The 18,522-nt window shown below is 50.6% G+C and overlaps 1 protein-coding gene across 1 annotated transcript in view; it reads left to right on the forward strand.

Annotated features, from left to right (window-relative positions):
• The window catches only part of TBC1D10A (TBC1 domain family member 10A), a 30,190-nt gene continuing 11,668 nt past the window's right edge, over positions 1–18,522 (forward strand). The window contains exon 1 of the mRNA XM_060120782.1: positions 1–295. Within this exon, the coding sequence (XP_059976765.1) occupies positions 87–295 (209 nt within the window). The 5' untranslated portion in view covers positions 1–86. The remainder of the gene's footprint in view (positions 296–18,522) is intronic.

The raw sequence follows: 18,522 nt of genomic DNA on the forward strand, positions 1-18,522 counted from the left end.
GGCGGGGCGTCGGTGGCGTCGGCGGAGGTCGGGCGGCTGAGGTGGCTGAGGTGGCCGCTGAGGCTGAGGCGGCGGGCGCGGCCGGGATGGCGAAGAGCCACGGAGAGAACGGGCCGCGCGCGCCTGCAGCCGGGGGGAGCCTGTCGGGGACCCGGGAGAGCTTGGCCCCGGGCCCCGACGCCGCAGCCGCCGACGAACTCAGCTCTTTGGGCTCCGATTCAGAGGCCAACGGCTTTGCCGAGCGCCGCATCGACAAGTTCGGCTTCATCGTGGGCTCGCAGGGCGCCGAGGGCGCGTGAGTATCTCCGGGGCTCGGAGCCGGGGGGCCGGCGGCCGGGGGCGGGACCCGCGGGGGGTCCTCGACGCGGACAGAACCGCTCTCAGAAAGGACAGACACGTCTCCCTTCCAACCAGGAACAACCGACCCCTTGTCTCTCTTGCCCCACCCCCACCTCCCCCCCAGCCGGACTGACCCACCCCTAGGAAGGGCCGACAGGGCTCTCCTCACCAGTGCGGGCTGGTCGACAGATACCTGTCCCAACCCCAGCGCTGCCACCCTCGCCTTAGGGCTGGCTGAGTCAGCCAGCCCCTGACAGGCTCACAAGTGGCCGCCCCTCCCCCAGCAGGCTGCTATTCTCCATACCCAGCCTCCCACAAGACCCACAGACGCCCTTATCTCAGCACCCCACTACCCCCACTTCAGGGGGACACCTTAGGCAGACTTCAGAGGGACGGGCTGCTCTGCCCCCACCGCACTCCGGGACAGACTGACCCTCACCTCAAGACACACGGACCTCTGGATGAATTGACATTGGTCAGCTTGGGACAGACAGTCCCTTCCCCTCATGGAAGGGTCAGAGAGTGCCCCCCTCTCCCCCCTCAGAGGCAGGTTTCTCCCTGTCACCAGCAACAGGTGGGCAGGCACTGCCCCTTCCCAGTACCCACAGGATGATGGTACCTCACCTCTAGGACAGACTGTCAGCTGTCTCTGTGTATGCTGTGGAAACATGCACCTCCTCTCCAAATGCAGACTGTGGGGCAGGCAAGGAGACAGCAGGGTCCCTGCTCATAGCACACCCAGATCTCCCACACCCAGGCACCCAGCTGGCAGGCAGAGCAATGTGAGGCAGTGGAGCAGCACCTTCCCTCCAAGCGGAGTAAGCTGAGCAGCCACGTTCTGCCCCCACAGAACTCCCTGAGTCCAGTCCTCACAGAGATCGTATGTATGGGCTGGTGATGCCCTTAGGAAAGATGGACTCTAGACCCCATTCCCATCCCAGCTGTCCTATCAGGCTCTCTTATGACTTATGGAAGAGCCTTAACCATCTGTAAGATCCCCACCCCACACCCCATAAAGGTCCCATCTGGGATTTTCCGCAGTCCCAAAGCCTCACATTCACCAGGCCTCCTTCTCCTTTGGAGAGTTGGAGAGAAATGCAGGCCCCTCCCCTAAGGAGAGTTCTCTTTTACCCACTGGATCTCTCTCCTCCAGCCTCTTCCCACTTGCTCACAGCAAACTAAGGCTAGTCCAGTCCAGGACTCAGAGAGCACCCCTTATTCTGATCCTTCACCCTGACTTGCAGCTTTGTCACAGTTCCCCAGGGATTAGCTTGTGAGAACCCAAAGGGTACTTAGGGTATATTTTTGAATTGAAGAGCAGACACCAGGGATCAGGGTGCTGGGAGGCATGAGGTCTAGAAAAGTGGGAAAGGAGTTCCCAGTTGCATTTGTGGGTGCTTGGAAGGAAGAGCTCAGATTTGCTGGTGAATTCTGGGAGATAAGAATTCCTACTCCATGTTTATCAGGCAGTTAACCAGGTATCAGGGTACAGAGCAGTGTGATATAGTGGAAAAAGGCCAGATTTAGGAAGAAATCTTGCTGGCTTTGTGACCTTGGGCAAGTTCCTGAATCTCTGAGCCTGCTTCGTCACTGTAAAGGGAAACAGTAATACCTACTTCCAAGATTACTATGGGGATTAAATAAGATGAAGTATTCGAAGGTGCCTAGCATAATGCCTGGCTCAAGTAGTGGCCCAGGAAAATGTTGTTTCCTTTCTTTTCCTTCTAAGGGTCTGAAAATTGATGAGAAAATGAGGGCGTACCTCTGGTATTTGTGGACAGAGAGGCCCCAGTGGAAGCACCTCCCTTTGGCTGTAGTCCCCAGCCAAGCAGCCAGACATCTGTCTTTCCCACCCTCCAACCGCAGACCAATGATACCGTCTGCATAATTGGTGTCTGTAGCGCTGGGACTGAGGTGGGATTCCACATCCCTTCCTCTCTGCCTGCCTCACTTTCTTGACCCTGTTGGTCAACCTAAAATCTCTGGTGTCTGAAAGCTTGGATGTTCCCTGTATAGTTTATATTGTTGTTCAAAAAAAGCCAAAAGTAAGTCCCTGCTCAAGGCCGTAAAAGAGGAAGTTATGGGAAGTTTCAGGGTGACTGCCCTGAACCCAGTCTCGTGGTTGAGGGCTAGGAGACCATGTGCTATCCCAGAGAAGTGAAACATTAGCACTGATGGCTGCAGTGGAGATGGCAGGAACTCTGGCTCCAGATTAAAGGTCTGTTTCAGCCATCCTGGGCCAAAGGTTGTCTCAAGACTATCAGTTTTGGCAGTTGCCAGGGGTTAGGGGGATGGGGGAAGAAAGCAGATCAGAAGCTACCCCACTCAGGTGATTGCTAGGTACCTGGCATGAGTAGATCATAAAATCATAGACTGTTAATGCTGGAAGGGATCTTACAAGTTTGACCAGCTTAACCCTAACTTATTTTACAGATGAGGAAACTGAGGTCCAGAGAAGAGAATAACTTGCTTAAGATCACATAGCACAGGGCTTCCCCGGTGGTGCAAGTGGTTAAGAATTCGCCTGCCAATGCAGAGGACACGGGTTTGAGCCCTGGTCCAGGAAGATCCCACATGCCGCAGAGCAACTAAGCCCATGCGCCACAACTACTGAACCTGTGCTCTAGGCCCGCGAGTCACAACTACTGAGCCCACGTGCCACAACTACTGAAGCTTGTGCACCTAGAGCCCGTGCTCCGCACGCAACAAGAGAAGCCACCACAACGAGAAGCCTGCGCACTGAAATGAAGAGTAGCCCCCGCTCGCCACAACTAGAGAAAGCCCACGCACAGCAACGAGGACCCAACGCAGCCAAAAATGAATAAATTAAAAAAAGAAACATCACACAGCACATTAGTATCAGAACCAGGACTTGAACCCAGGGTTTCTGACTCCCCAGTCAGGACCGTTTCCACTGCCTTTACCACCCATTAATATGGCATATGGCCCCAGCAGTAAATCGAGTGCTGGACAGGTAGAATAGAAGGTTCCTAGAAGAACCTGTCTGCCCTCACCTTCCCTGGCTCAGGTCAGCACTTTTGACTCCCTCAGCAGTGTGGGAGGCTAACAGGGATGGCCCAGCAAGGATAAGGCTGTGTTGTCATTACCACTTCATTAGACTGATGAGCTTCAGGACTGGAACCAGGCTTTTTTTTTTTTTGCGGGGGAGCTGCGGCTTGTTGGATCTTAGTTTCCTGACCAGGGATTGAACCCAGGCCCTCAGCAGTGAAAGTGTGGAGTCCTAACTACTGGACCGCCAGGGAATTCCCTGGGACCAGGCTTATTCACTTTTTCCTCAGGCCTGCAGAGAAGTAAATGCTCAATTAATATTTATTTATTGAGTGACATTTACCGGCACACATTTCAAATCAGGAAGCTGAAAGTGAGCTTAGAGATGGTCATTCTCATATGGATAGGTAAACTGAGGCCTAAGAGAAGTGATTAACCTCACCTCTTCAGTCAATTAGGAGCAAAACCAGAATTAAACCCAGAACTCTTGATTTCCAGCCCTAGGCCTTTTCTACTTCACCTTGTCCATCTTTTTTTTTCTTTTTTCTTTTTTTGGCTGTGTTTGGTCTTCGTTGCTGCTGCCTGTGGGCTCTCTCTAGTTATGGTGAGCCGGGTGGGGCTACTCTTTGTTGTGATGCGCGGGCTTCTCATTGCAGTAGCTTCTCTTGTGGAGCATGGGCTCTAGGGCATGCAGTCTTCAGTAGTTGCAGCATGCAGGCTCAGTAGTTGTGGCTCGCGGGCTCTAGAGTGCAGGCTCAGTAATTGTGGCTCGCGGGCTTAGTTGCTCCGCGGCATGTGGGATCTTCCTGGACCAGGGCTCGAACCCGTGTCCCCTGCATTGGCAGGCGGATTCTTAACCACTGCACTACCAGCGAAGTCCCACCTTGTCTGTCTGTTGAGCCTACTCTACAGGGAACCTTTGCTGGGCCCACGATGGTCCCTGCCTGCCCTTGAGCAGTAGCCAGTGAGTGGGGAGAGGCAAGAAAGCAGCCAGCCAGTGAAAGACCCTGTGGTGGCATGGGCACAGACAGGAATGCTGGCAGCATTAGTTCTTTTGGCTTGGCTGGCAACTGAGCTGGTTGTTGAAGCCCAGGAAGGACCAGAGGAGGAGAAAGAAGTATCCTCAGCAGGGAAAGGTGGGAGGAGTGATGTTACCATTCCTATCACTTCGGGGTAGGAAGAGCAGACCTGTTTGTGGGGGGGTGGGGGGTCCCTTTTGCAGCAAAGAGGACTTGGTCAGGAGGGGAAAGAAGGATATCAGTTGGATACCAGGTCTCTGGCCTGAGCAAGATGGCCTGAGAAGGGTGGATCCCTGACCTGCCTTTCCTTTTCCTATGTGATTGCCAGGACTGGCCTCCTGAAGCTGGAGTTTCCCACCCAGCTTCAGTCTGCTCAGTGCTTCAGGCCAGATAAGGTGAGGAGCTATGCTCTCTGGGGTCCCGTGGGTGTTGGCTTCCTGTTAGGGGATAGAGGGATCTGAACTGGGCCCAGGGAGAAACATCTGGAACAGCAATATTGTCTTTTGCTGATTTAGTTCCCCTGTCCCCTGGGCCCTCCACTACTCATAGCCAACTATGGCAGCCCTATGACTTTGGAAATCTTAGAACTGGCTTAATTGACATCCTGATAGTTTGGTCTGTGCCAGTTATTGTTGGGCCAGGGCCCTCCTGACAGGCCAGGGCCTGCCTCCCCGCTTTTCCACCACCTTCTCCAGTTTGTAAGTTCAGAACATCCTCTTTTCTTGAGCTATTACAGTTTCCAGGAGAGCGTGGAGCTGGCAGTGGAGTGGTCCCTGGGTAGCCCATCTGGAAAGAGACAGCTGCACATGTGGAGCCCCGGTCTATGACTCTGGGCCACAGATCCTTCATTTTCTCTCCTCCTTCTCTTCCTCCAGTTTCAAAGGAAAATCCGGTTTGGTAGCCCTGTGGGTGTTCTAGGCCCTCAGACAAGACTTGACTTGGTGAAGGAGGGGGCCAGCACACTAGCTGCTGCCCTGGGAAGGTGCCTGGGTGTCCGCCTGCTAGGAAATCCTAAGCTGTGGGAAAGAGATAAAGCGGTGGGACCTGCTTGATGTTTTGTCCTCCCAGCATCTGGGTCTGAAACAGGACCTTCAGGGGGCCAGTGAGGCCTGGCTCTGGTTCAGCCTTGCAATCTGTTTACACCGCGGTGGGAAAAAAAGGTGCTCTGTGCTCCCTCCTCACCTAAGCTCTGAAGTCTGGCTGTTTGTGTGACCTTGGACATATTGCTTCACTTTTATGAGCCTCAGTTTCTCACTGTGAAATGGTTATGATAATACTGACTTTGCAGGGTTGTTGTAAGGTTTAAATGAACTGATGTTTGAAAAGAGCCTGACAATACCATAGGTGTTGTCAATGAATGCTCAGTGAATGTTCTACCTCCTCATAGAGACTGGAGTAGCTAGCGGTCCTGTCTTTTCATTTCCTACTTTCCATCTCTGGCTGTGATGATGAGCGTCAGTGAGGTCCATCCACTGTGGGCAGGAGTGAACCCTAACCCATGGTGAACCCTTACGTTCCCCTGAGAGGGGTGGTTATCCCATTTTGTAGATGAGTACACTGAAGTTCTAAGAAGAAAGCGCCCAAGGCTTGCCAGCTGGTAAATGGAAGAACTGGGGCTAGAACGTGTTTCTCGACACTGAATCCAGTGACAACCTTGCTAAGGTGGAAGCCGGCGGGGCGCCAGGTGCTCACCAGTCCCTGAGGCCCCCACACCCAGAGCAGCAGTTAGCAGGAACCTGGCTACCTCCCCATCCCAGTGTGGAAGGCAAGGCAGGTCTCTCAGTACAGTCGAAGTCCATGGCCAGCCAGGCCAGAGAAAGACCCAGTGAAGATCCTTGGGGAGGCCCTGGAAGCCTGGCCAGATCAGGCCTGTTCTAGCCCTCCCATAGGCCAGAGTCTACACTGCTCTTGACCCCAAAATACTGCGTAATGACCATCTGACTTTGATATCTAGTGTGTGCCTTTTGGAAGAAGTGTTTCTTTGTAGGTAAGGCAGGGATTATGCACCCCGTACAGGTAAGAAATCTGAGGCTTGGAGAAGCCTTGCAGTTAGTTAACAGTGGAGCCAGATTTGGGAGGGATCCCAGATCTTCTGACTCTCAGCCCACTGCTACCACAGCTACGTGGACCTGCCCATTCTCTCCCTCACTCCAAGCCAGTTGAACCTCAGGCCAGGATGCATTGCCCACCAGAGCAGAACCCAGTCGTCATCCACCCATTGTCAGTGTCCTAGCTGATCACTCTCTTTATCCTGCTGGCAGCACACCTGACGGGGAAGAGGCCTCCTTTAGCTGCTTTGTCTGCCCCTGGCAAATCTGCTGCCATCCTGGGCCCAGGGAGGGAGACCCTGGCAGGGAGAAAACTCCTGGCTGCTCTACTGGCAAACCAACTCTCCTGATGCTTGACCTGCTTAGAAGCCCCCTTTCCAGGATTTTAGGGAAGCTGCCAACTTAGGCTTTCCTTTTCTAATCATTCTCTTTCCCTTCTCTATCCCACCCCACCCTACTCTATTCCATGCTCTGTCCAGTTCCTCAGAGGCTGGCACAGCTTACCTCTTCTCTGCTCTTCATGTAGGGAAGTAGGCAGCAGACTCAGGAGCCTGGGAGAGAAAGCCAAGGCTTTACTTTCACCAGTTTATCCATCTTAGCAGTGAGTTTATTTATCAAACATTTATTGAGCCCCTACTCTACCAGCCTCTGTGACAGGGACTAAGGATACAGAGTTGATCAAGACATCTGTGTCTTGTTGTCCTCAAAGCATTCACAGACTGGTTGGAAAATAGAAGCACAACCAAATCATTACAATGTTGAGCAATAAAGCCTGTAATGGAGGCATGTGGTTGCTCTGGGAATATATAGGAAGAAGAAGCAGCAAGCTCCATCCATAGGAGCCCAGAGAAAAGAAGTGGCATTTGATCCAGGCCTGAGAAGGAGCAAGGAAGGCCATTCTGTTGTATGGGAGGGGGACCCGTGTGCAGAGTTCCCCCAGAAGCCAGCTGTTTGAGAAATGTGGTGTGCCAAGAGGTGACAAGAAGAATGGGAGGCGGGAGGATGACGTGAAGCAAGGGGAGGGTAGCAAAGTAGGTTGGGCAGACTGTGACTAGCCTTGAATGTCAGACTGAGGCCTCCTGTGTTTCATCAAGGTCAGTCTGGTGCTGGCATGGAAGATGGCATAAAGAGGAGCTGGGCCACAGGCAGTGAGAGCAGTTGAGAGAGGTTGGGACAGCCCGAAAGGGCTGTAGAGAGGCCTGGAAGAGTCCTGGAGCTATAAGGATGAAGAAGTCAGCAAGTAGGGCTTGGTGCCTGATTGGCTGTGTAGCCTGAGGGGAACTGGGAAGGCTTTGGCCAAGCTGAAGTGGCCCTAGCCATTCCGGGGCCTCCTGACCACAGGGAAGGAAGGCCATCTGTGGCCTTCTTTTGAAGCGGACAGTGGACTGCTGCTGACTCTGCTTTGTCACAGCCCTGGGCTCCCCAAGGTGCCTGGCATGGCTGGCACGCGCAGGGCACATCAAGGGTTTCTTTGTCTCTCTCCAGTAAGAGTGGGTTTGGCCTGGTTGGGAGGGGGTGGGGTGAGTGGAACTGAGCTTTGAGGTCTCTGCCCAGTAAACATATTGGATGGCAAGGAAGGCTGCAAGAAGGGCTAGACTCCTCTCCAAGGAGAGAGGAGTAAGGCCTGAGGGCATGGAAAGCCTACCTTAGGGCGGTATGTAGCTGGGGAGGGTAGGTTTGGGGCTTTTAGGCACAGCCTAAGCTGATCAAGGGGAGGTAGATGGCAGCTGAGGGCTACTTCATCTCACCTTTATTCTGTTCCTGGAGCTGGTGCCTCAGCTGGGAGGTGGAAGCAAGTCCAGTGCCTATGAGAAAGTGAACCCCTCAGCCCTTCGGGGCACCACCAGCCATTTCTCAGAGATGATTCTGGCTGGATATGTGGATTTAGGCTAATATGGGAAAGGGTTCTGAACCCAGGGGTCAAGGTGCCAGTGCTGGCTCCACCACTGCCCCTGGTGGTGTGTGACTTAAGCACGTCCTCTCACCTGACCATGGGGCTAATGCTCCCTGCTTTTCATCCAGCACATATTACGTGTGCAGCCATGTGCTAGGCTCTGGGGACTTGGTCCTGCCGTCCCAAGACCTAGAGCCTAGCAGGGAAGTCAGACATTCAACAGTAGATAAAGGTGTGGTCTGTGTACAAAAGGATTGTGAGGATCAAATGAGATAACTGGATTAGGAGCATGTGTAAACAAACACTGCTGAACAGGGATCAGGAGACCTGAGTCCTGGGCTTCCCTGGGCCCCTAACTAGCTCTGCGACCTTGAGAAAGTTGCTTAATCTTTCTAAACCTCAGTTTCCCCTGCATGTAAACTAAGATAGTTTTAATGGGTGATGTTGAAGAGGTCTTCTGCTTCTAACATTCTGAGACTGACCTTGGAGTATATGAAAGGGGCTTTGAGAAGTTTTTTATCAGGTACCACACAAGTGCAGGGGGTCGTCAGGGCACAGCCCAAAAGGCCAATGCTTCCAGCATGCTCTGTTCCTCTTATGAGAGGACCTCCCTTTGTCAGACCAGTGGCCCTCATGTCTTTGGGAGTGCAGTCAAATCAAAGAATGCTTTGATTTGTCTACCTCTTTGTTCTGCGAAGTGCTTTCTTTCTCATTGCCTTGCAGTAATCCTTACAGGAGCAATGGGAAGTCAGTAGGGTAAGTTTTATTTTGCCCTGTTTACAGACAAGGAAACCTAAGCTGAACAAGTAATGGAATTGTGCCTAGAAGCCAGGGTTCCTTCTTCCCAATTTTCCATCTTACCAAAGCTTGTTGCCACTGTGTGGCCTGTCCTCCCTCTTCCTGTCCCAGCCTTAGGACTTTCAGTCCAGCCCCAAGTGTCTACACTTTTCCTAGTAGGCTTCTCGAGTTGTTTTTGTTGTTGAGTTGTTATAATGGATGGCACACTTCCTGTCCCAGGTCTCCACACACAGCCCCTCACATATACCCCAAGATAAGGCAGGAGCAGCTGGGTAGTAAGGGGCCCAGGAACATAGTATGGAAAACTCTTGTTCCTCCTCTTCTGTGTGTCCAGAAGCCATCTTTCTTAGCCAGCCTCTTTTGGAGGATGCTGTATATTTCCCTTTCCGCTCTGTCTTGGTTTTACAAAAAAGGAGAAACTAAATTTGGACCTGGGAGATCCTGGGTTCAAGACACCAGCAGACCTGACTTCAAGCCCTGGCTCTGTCACTTTCTAGCCATGTGACCTCTCTGAGTCTGTAAATGGGCCAGGTGGTGGCATTGGGAGAGGGAACTGGCCCCATGCCAGTTATGGTTATGAGTATTAAGGAAGGAAATGTTGGTAAAGCACCCAGCACAGTGTATGCCACAAAGTAAGAGTTCAGTGGTACATGGTGGCTCTTATAATTCGAGTGTGAATTATCCTCTAAGGTTTACTTCAGGCCTTTGGCATAATGGTGAGAGAACAAGGCAGTGTGGGTGTGAAGATCCAGACTTCCTCATGTGCTCTGCCTACCCACCCTTGGACCTTGGGGGTAAAACGGGAGCCAATCCCACTCTGCTTGTGGTCTGGAGCTTTCTGTCCTGCCAGGGCAGGTTGGGAATCCCCCAATCAGTTCCTCATTGAGTCATTTGGAACAGAGCCCTCAGGTGACTCTGAAGACTCTGATGCGAGGGCCTGATCTTCTCCTTGGTCTGTGAAGATAAAGCAGAAGTGAGAACAAAATTGGGTCTCCTGAAAGATTCAATTCAAAGCATGCAAGTGTAGGGCTGCCTGGGGCCTCTGCCCTCTTGGGTAGTGGCAGTCACTTGGGGAAGGAGTAAGAGTTTGCTTCATAATTACCACCACCCTCCTGTGTTCCTTGTAGACTTTCATCCTTGGCTTCCTGTCCTGCCTCTGAGTGACCCCTTCCAACCTCGCAGCATAATCACATGGTAATGCCATTTCACAGAAGAGCCTGCATGGTGGACCATGCTTTCACCAATACCACCTCATTTAACTCTGTGAGATATAGTTATTATCATCATAATCTCCATTTTACAGAGGTAGACACCAAATCCTAGAGTGGTAAAGTGACTTGCCAAGCATCATACAGTATATGGCTCTGAGGTCACTAAGTTCCAAGCTCCCTGGGAGCAAAGCTTGTGCTCAGCCTAGTGGATAGCAGTCAGTGCCAGAGTTGAGTGACAGAGCAGAAGAGCAGGGCCCAGGTATACCTCCCAGAGCTGTCCTCTGCTCACCCTGGACATTGGATAGTTACTGGCTTGCTGAAAACCTGAGTTTCTTCATCTGCAGAAGCCAGAGGAGGTGATAATTAGAGGATCTATTTCATGTGCTTGTTGTCAGGATTAAATGAAATAATTTAAGTGTTGAGCACCATGTCTGGTCCATAGCAAGTACCTGGTAAGTGTTATAACAAACATTCAATTATGTTAATTGAATATAGAATTATAATGTTGTAAAAGGCCATCATCAAGCACATCTGAACTCAGCCCTGTGCTGGGCTTCAAAGAAGATCCAGAGCTGGTATCAGGCCAGAGAGGGAGTGCCCTTTATGAAGCACTTTCTGTGCTTGTGCTTTTCCCATCTGATCTCAAGGTAGAGGATAGTATTCCCATCTCAGTGGGGAGAAAACTGAAACTCAGAGTGCCTGAGGTCACAAAGCAAATGAATCTGTCAACACACATTTATTGAGCACCAGCTTAGGTACTAGGCTCTGTTCTAGGGCCAGGACACACTGTGGAGAGTGTGATTGGCAGAGCCTCTGTCCCCCAGGAGCGCACCTTCTCGTGGAATGCTGCCTCAGTGGAGTGGACAGTCGAGCGGAGAAGCCAGACTCGCTCCACTGGACTGCTCACATTCCCCAAACAAGCCAGGCCCTTTTCCATTCACTTGTGCTTTCCCATACTGGGTCTTTTGCCTGATGTGCTCTTTCCCCTTTCTTACCCTGGCCACTTCCTGTCATCCTTCAAGGACCATCTCAAAAGTCAGCTCCCCTTTAAAGCTTTCCCTAACTCCCCCCACCCCCACCCTGAGGGCTTCTTGCAGTCTCCTAGCACCTTCTACCCTTCTAGTTTTTCTGTGATAGCACCTCTGTGTGTGCTAGTTATTTACTCACCCGTCTGTCTCCTCTGCCAGATGGACCTCCCTAAAGGCAGGGACTACATTTTATTCAACTTTGTAGATTCAGGACCTGGAACACAGGCTCTAGAGAGATGTGTATGGAATGTAATGAGGTGCTGATTGTGTTCTGCTCCTGGAGTGGTTAGGAAAGGCTTTGTAGAGATGAGAGGGTATTCTGAAGGAGGCCTCAGAAGATGAGTGGGACTGAATTAGAGTTGGGGGAGGAGGAGGGAGGGCAGCTCAGAGAGACGGCCATCTAGAAATAGGGCTGGGAAAAAAGAAGGATGTGTAGAGGGAATAGGAAGGCCTAGGAGCCAGGGCCTGAGGTTTCTGTTGAACAAGGAGGGCAGTAGGGAGCCTTGAAGGAGTCTTGGCAGAGATAAGCAGTGAATCAAGACTGATTTGATAAGCTCTATCAATAAAATTTAGCAGTTTTGTAAGGATGGGTGAGGGGAGCTGTAATTGAGTCATGGGGGCCCCCAGGTGCCCACAGTGAGATTGTGACCTGAGGACCCAGTTGCCGGTGGGGAATTTCAAGTGGTACTCTGCCCCATAGGGGTGGGGGGTTGGGGAACGGATGTCTTCTGTTGAGAATAGTCTCCATACCTCTCTGCATTTGTCAGGGAGAGCTCCCCTGGGAGTTTTTGCTAAGGTCTGTGCCTTTCCCTAGCTGAGTGGGGGTTGGGGAGGGGGATTCCTTGCTTTTTGGAGCCAGCAAGACTGGTGCTTAAAGGAACCATTTCTTGCCTCTGACATGGGGGGGGGTAGGGTGGGGCTGTGCAGAGTGGAGAGTTGGGCAGAGGCCCATGGCACTGAGGCCAGAGAAGGGTGGAGAGAAACTGTTTACCATTGTGCACTGACCCAGGGCTGGAAGGAGCAAAGCCAGGGAATTCCTTATGGGAAAGGGAAGCAGGCCCGGAACTAGCTTGTACCAGGAGTGGGGGAGAGTGAAGCAAACCAGACTCTCTGTCTCACCCAGACAGGCAGCCTGGACACTGCCCTACCTCCAAGTCAGGGGTTGCCAGGCCGCAGGAGGGAGCACCAGGCTGCTGCAGACCATCTTCCTTTTCTACCCTGACTCACAGCGTCGCCTTGGGCAGATCACTTACCCTTTGGTCTCCAGGCTTCCCTGGCTGTTTGGGGAGTGGGTGGACTCCTTAGGTAACCTCACAGGCCTCCCAGCCCTGACCATCAGCCATTTGCACACCACCAACCCACCCTCTCTTGATTCCAGTTTCCTGCCATTGGTTATTATGGAGCTGGCATAAAAGCTATTTATACTTTAGTCATTACCACCTCTTAGGTTAATGAACTCCAGAGGTTGTTACTGAGTGTGCAAAGTAGGTCAGCCTCTTGTTTATTCTCACTTCTTTTTCCAGCTCTGGGTGGGAGAGGGGAGCTCCCCCATCTTTGTTGTCCCTGGATCTGTGATTGCACATCCATTTCCCAATTTTCTGCACTTTCATCTTGCTCATTCTTGCCGTCTTAGCACAGCGGGTAGTGGTTCTCTACTTTACTGGGTGATAAAGGAAAAAGAAGGGAATGTAACAGGTATTGAGGCCCTGTTACATGTGGGTCACTTTATATTTATTGGATAGTTTAGTACTCAGTTGGCAGCCTCTACTTCCAGGCTGTGTAACCTTGGACAGATTATTCAGCTGTGCTAAGCTTTAGTTTTCTTGTCTATTAAGTAGAGATAATAAAAACTACTTCCTTGGGGACTTGTGTGCCTATGTAGTGCTTGGCAGAGCTAGTACAGAGCGAGTGCTGGAAATGTATCAGCTCTTACTGTCTCATGTGGTCTTTACTGCTGCCCTCTGAAGGGGTGGTATTGCCCCCATGTTACAGGTGGGGAACCAGAAGCTCAGAGAGTGGAGTAGTCACAAAGTGGCAGAGCTGGGTCAGAAGCCAAGAGTTACAGTCTATGTGTCATTGAGTAAATGACTTAATCGCTTGGGACCTCAATTGCTTCATGGGTAAAATGGGGATAATTGTGCCCTGCTGCGTGTGTGTATGGACCAGTCAGATGAGAAAAGGGATGTGAAAGTGCTAGGTAAGCTGCAAATACCAGTCACCTAAAGCTACCATTAGCTGACCACCCACGAGGCTTGGTCCTTATACACATCTATTCTTCATTTAGGCCTTATAAAGTATGAGATATGTGTATGGTCCCACTTGAAGATGAAGTTGAGACTTAGAGGTCTGTCTCCCAGTTGGAGGATCTGGAATGGAAACCTAGGTTGGTTGGCTTCAAGGTCCCCACTCTTTTTACTCTCTCCCACACTCCGCCTGGCCTTCCCGATGGTTGAGATGAGGAGGATCAATCCTGAGGTCTGTGACCTTGGGCCTTCTGCTTGGGCTGGTTTAGAGAGTGAGGCTTGGAGGAGGCGGTTACACTGGTTCCTTGGGACCAAAGTTTATCTGACACCTTTCGATAAAGGGGTCATGGGCACAGGCACCACACCTGGCTGAGTCTGCCAACCGGAGGGGCTGAGGTGTGCTTGGGTGGAAAGTATTGATACATGGCTGGAAGGACAAGGCGGAGAGAGCCCAGGTCTTGAGTAGCCTTGGGAACTGGTCTTCTCCCTCTGAGCTCTTGGAAGTCTTTAGCTTCTGGGTCTGGGGAGAAGGCTAGGGAGCCTGCAGAGCCTGGTGTCGATGGAGTGTCACTGCTGCCTTGGGCCATGGCATGGCACAGCACGGCTAAGCCTAGCTCAGCCTGAGAGCCCGACAGAATCTGGGCTTAGTCACTCTCTGGCTGCCCACTTCTCTCTCCTCTGTGCCTCTCTCCCTTAGGAGGTGGTGGCTGAGGGTGTGCTTGTGAGCTTTGCCCATCCAGCATATTGGCCTCACTGAGCATTGCTACGTAGGGGCAAGCCGCTCACTGAGACAGTCAGAACACTAGAGGAGGGTTTAGACTGTCTCCAGGGGTTTCGGGGCCAGAGATAGAGCTCCACAGTGGCACCTGGAGAACGGCCTGATTTCCTCACAGCCTTCCCAGGGGAGTGAGAAGCAACACATGAGTCACTATGGCAAAGGAAAGCCCTGGTTTTGCCACTTAATAGCTTTGGACTTTGCCCAAGTCATACAGTCTCTCTGACTGGGTCAAGTTTCTCATGGGTCTAATGGAAATAGTAATTAATCTATGAGGATCTCACTGGGCTATTAGGGGCACAAATAAAATTGCTGTAGGCAACAGTGGCTTGTAGCCCTGAAGGCAATACAGATGAAAATAATATCATGGAGAAAACCAGGCAGGCATCTGTTGAACACCTGTGAGGTACATGGTGGGAGTTACAGAAGTTCAAGACCCAGTCCAGTTAGGGAGGGACAGTGCTGAGCAATATGACCAAGTTGTAATGAAATGCTCATTTCAGACCATGTCTTGATTCATTAGTGATTTAGTGCTGAAATCGGTTTTAGGGATTGTGACCAGCATTAAAAGAAGAAGAAGAAAAAAGAAATAGAATAGGATATAGGGCTTCACTGGTGGTGCTGTGGTTAAGAATCCATCTGCCAATGCGAGGGACACGGGTTCAAGCCCTGGTCCGGGAAGATCCCACATGCCGCGGAGCAACTGAGCCCGTGTACCACAAGTACTGAGCCTGCGCTCTAGAGCCCATGAGCCACAACTACTGAGCCCATGTGCCACAACTACTGAAGCCCGTGTGCCTAGAGCCCGTGCTCCACAACAAGAGAAGCCACAGCAATGAGAAACCTGCGCACCGCAGCGAAGAGTAGCCCCCGCTCGCTGCAACTAGAGAAAGGCCGCGTGTAGCAACGAAGACCCAACGCAGCCAAAAATAAAATAAATTTAAAAAAATAAATTAATTAAAAAAAATAATAGAATAATATAAAAATTGAACTGAAAATATCTGGTACATTAGTACATATAATAGTAAATTGTTTCATAAAATGTATTTTGGTTATATGTGTGTGTGTGTGTGTGTGTGTGTAGTCTCAGTCTAAAATGTATTTCTTACTGGGAGTTTCAGTTTAAAACCTTTGAGAAATGGTGTTCTAGGTCAGGATGAAGGTCTTCAGGTTGGAGGACAGCCAGTAAGATCTGGGCAGGCATGGAGGCTGCGTGGAGGCTAAGGGCTTGATCTTTGCAGGCAGAGGAGTATAGTACACAGGAGCATGGGCTGTAGAGTGAGGCAGGCCTGCGTTTGAATGCAGCTACATGGCCTTGAGCAAGGCACTGAACTTTACTAAGTCTTGGATTCTACTTCTGGAAAATGGATATATATAAGTGTTTTGGAAGATGTTGGTAAGTAGTAAATGACGTACAGGTGGTAACTACTATTGCTGCTGTTATTGTTGAAGTTGTCATTTTTATTATTATATTGGGCCCTGAAAGTGTTGCTGTGACTTGGAGAGGGGAGAGGAAAGGGCATTCCAGGTAGGGATGGGTGGGTGACAAGGGATAAGTACATGTGTGCCTGGTGTGGGGCTGATCTGGCTGAGAATTGTGCAGCCTTAGAAGGAGGTATTGAGATTATAGATAGAAGATACCAGGAAAATTTGGGGGAATTAAGTTTTAACAGTAAAAACTTCAACAGTAAGGGTGGCTTTACCTAGAGATAATGAGGCCCCATCCCTGGAGGAGTTCCAGCAGAGGCTGGGCCACTAGAGACTGTTCTCATTAGGCTCTTTTGGTTGCAGAGACTCCGTCAGGTCACCTTAAGGTCAGAGGGGTTTTCTGAAAGGGTGAGTGAAACTCTCAGACCTGAAGCATCCCCCATGGGCCATTTGGTTCCTTAAACTGCCATTTGGTCAGCTTCCCTGTCACTGGATACTGGCTCATGCTCTCCCCCCACTGTTAGGAGGAAGCCACCTCAGGGCCTCTACACCTTTATGCCATTTGCAGGGATACCCAGACCCCAACTCAATCTCACGGCTCCTTTCTGGGCATCTTTTGAGGGTCAATTCACGATGCAGGCCATCCAATCGTATAGGGAAATAGCCTCAGAGAGGGCAAGGGACTATTGTAGAAGGGATTCCTATATCAGACAGCAGTCTGATCAGATGCCTTCTGAGATCCTGACTGACCAGACTGAAGGGTATGTGAACCTTCTGATTTTTTAAAAAATGGGTAGCCTGCAGCTTTTCAGGCACACATCCTGTATGTAAAGAGAAGTTTACCTGTAGTTAGAGAGCATGTAAAATGCTGAGTGCTCCGTTCAACCAGACCTCCAGACCTCTAGTGTCTTCCTTCCCACCCTCTCCAGGTGGGTTAAACTCCTCTGCTGTTGGAGAAGGCACTCAAATGACCATATTTCCTCAGATTTTTCCCAATTTAAGATTTTAAAAATCAAAATGGATCTTTCAATTGACATGTACATTTAAAGCAGTGGTGGGTTTTTTGTTTGTTTCTGAGCAGATCTTACCAAATCAGTGGTGTAGTTTAAAATCAATAGTGTCTTAGAATCCAGGAAATATGGTGGTTTGTTTTGTACCCATTTGAAATTCCGGTTTGAGGTTTGATGTTGGGGCTTTGAAACTGCCAAAGCTGTTATCTGGAATCATTTAAAAGAACACCGAACTTGAACGTGTTCTCCTGTGTATTTGTAGTTGGGAGAATGGGTATCTCTAGGGCCCTGCTGTCAGATCTTATCAATAAAGACAGACTGGAGGGTTGAGGTATCAAATGGGTGTATATTTAATCAGATGGGAATTCTCTGGAAACTGGTAATCTCAGGCGAAAGCCTTGCCCTCTTATGAGCCTCCATTTTCTCATCTGCTCTAGGGAGGGATTGGATCAGATATTATCCACATCCATAACTGCCAGCACTTCCTGTTAACTCAGTGTGGGTACCGCTTTTGTTTAGTCAGCTAGAAGGCTCATCCCCTGACTTGTATAAGTGAGTACTTTGTAGGTGATGGGAGGGGACCTTGCCTGTGATGCTGGGCCTTTGGTTTCCGCTCCCTGGGTGTTTTGGGGGCTGCCTGGAGATATGAATAATTTACATTCCTTTGTAATTTACCTGATCTAAAGGTATGGTCTCAGGTTTTCTCCTATGGGGAGGGATAGGAAGGAGAGTATCCTTGTGCCCTGGTTCTGTCTGTAGGTGGTGAGAGAGTCAGCAGTTCCAGAGGGTGGTAGCCTGTGTCCCTGTGTAGAAGGGGCCAAGTTTGCCCAAGGCTCTTGTCTCTCGTTGGCTGTTCAGCTCCAAGGCTGCTCTCAGGGCTGTGCAGTTCTCCAGATAAAGAACACTTAAGAAGAGGACCTGCCCTTTTGTGTCTGGGGACCTTTGCTCTGCCAGGGCCCCTCCCTCTGCTCTTCCAACCAGTAAAAGTTAGAGCAGTGCATTTCCTTCCGGGAGAAATAGAATCAGAGAATCAAGGCCTGGGCCAAACTCTAGCCCCACCATGTCCTGTTCCTGCGAGCCTCCTCCCAGCTGCCTGAGTGCCTCAACTCCTTCCTGGGAGGTCAGGCAGCTCCTTCCTGGGAGGTCAGGCAGCACTGAGTGCAGGCACTTGACTAGGATCTGACTTTGATTTGAGTCTGGGTTCTTCCACTGATTTGCTGTTTGACTCTAAGCAATATACCCTCCCTTGGTATCTTGCCTCTCAATAATGTCAGTACTTTTTTAACTGAAAAAAAAAAGGCACAAAAAAGTAATTTAAAAGATCCATAATCCACTACTTTAAAAATAATTTTAAGAGAGTGTGTATGTGTGTGTAGAGAAGTGCACATATATATATCTTTTCGGTGTTGTTTTCTTACCAATATTGCTCTGTAGGCTAAATAAGGAAGCAGCCTACAAACACTAGTCTCCTTCTTCTCTTTGCCCCTTAGTTACGTGAACTCAGGAATTTCCAGGGTCTCACTCCTTGGAAGAAGCTCACTCACTTGAAGCGCCCTCTAAGCCAGGGATTTCACCTCAGCCTACCTCAGCTGCTTTGGTGCTGCCTGGCGTGGGTCTTCATGCTGAGCTGTTTTCCCCACCAGCTCTAGCGGGCATTCAGAGGCCAGTAGGAGGGCTGGGAGTTTGTTTTTGTCACAGGAGTTCTTCTAGGAGTGCTTCT

The sequence above is a fragment of the Lagenorhynchus albirostris genome, chromosome 14 (assembly GCF_949774975.1).
Source record: "Lagenorhynchus albirostris chromosome 14, mLagAlb1.1, whole genome shotgun sequence".
Lineage (NCBI taxonomy): Eukaryota > Metazoa > Chordata > Mammalia > Artiodactyla > Delphinidae > Lagenorhynchus > Lagenorhynchus albirostris.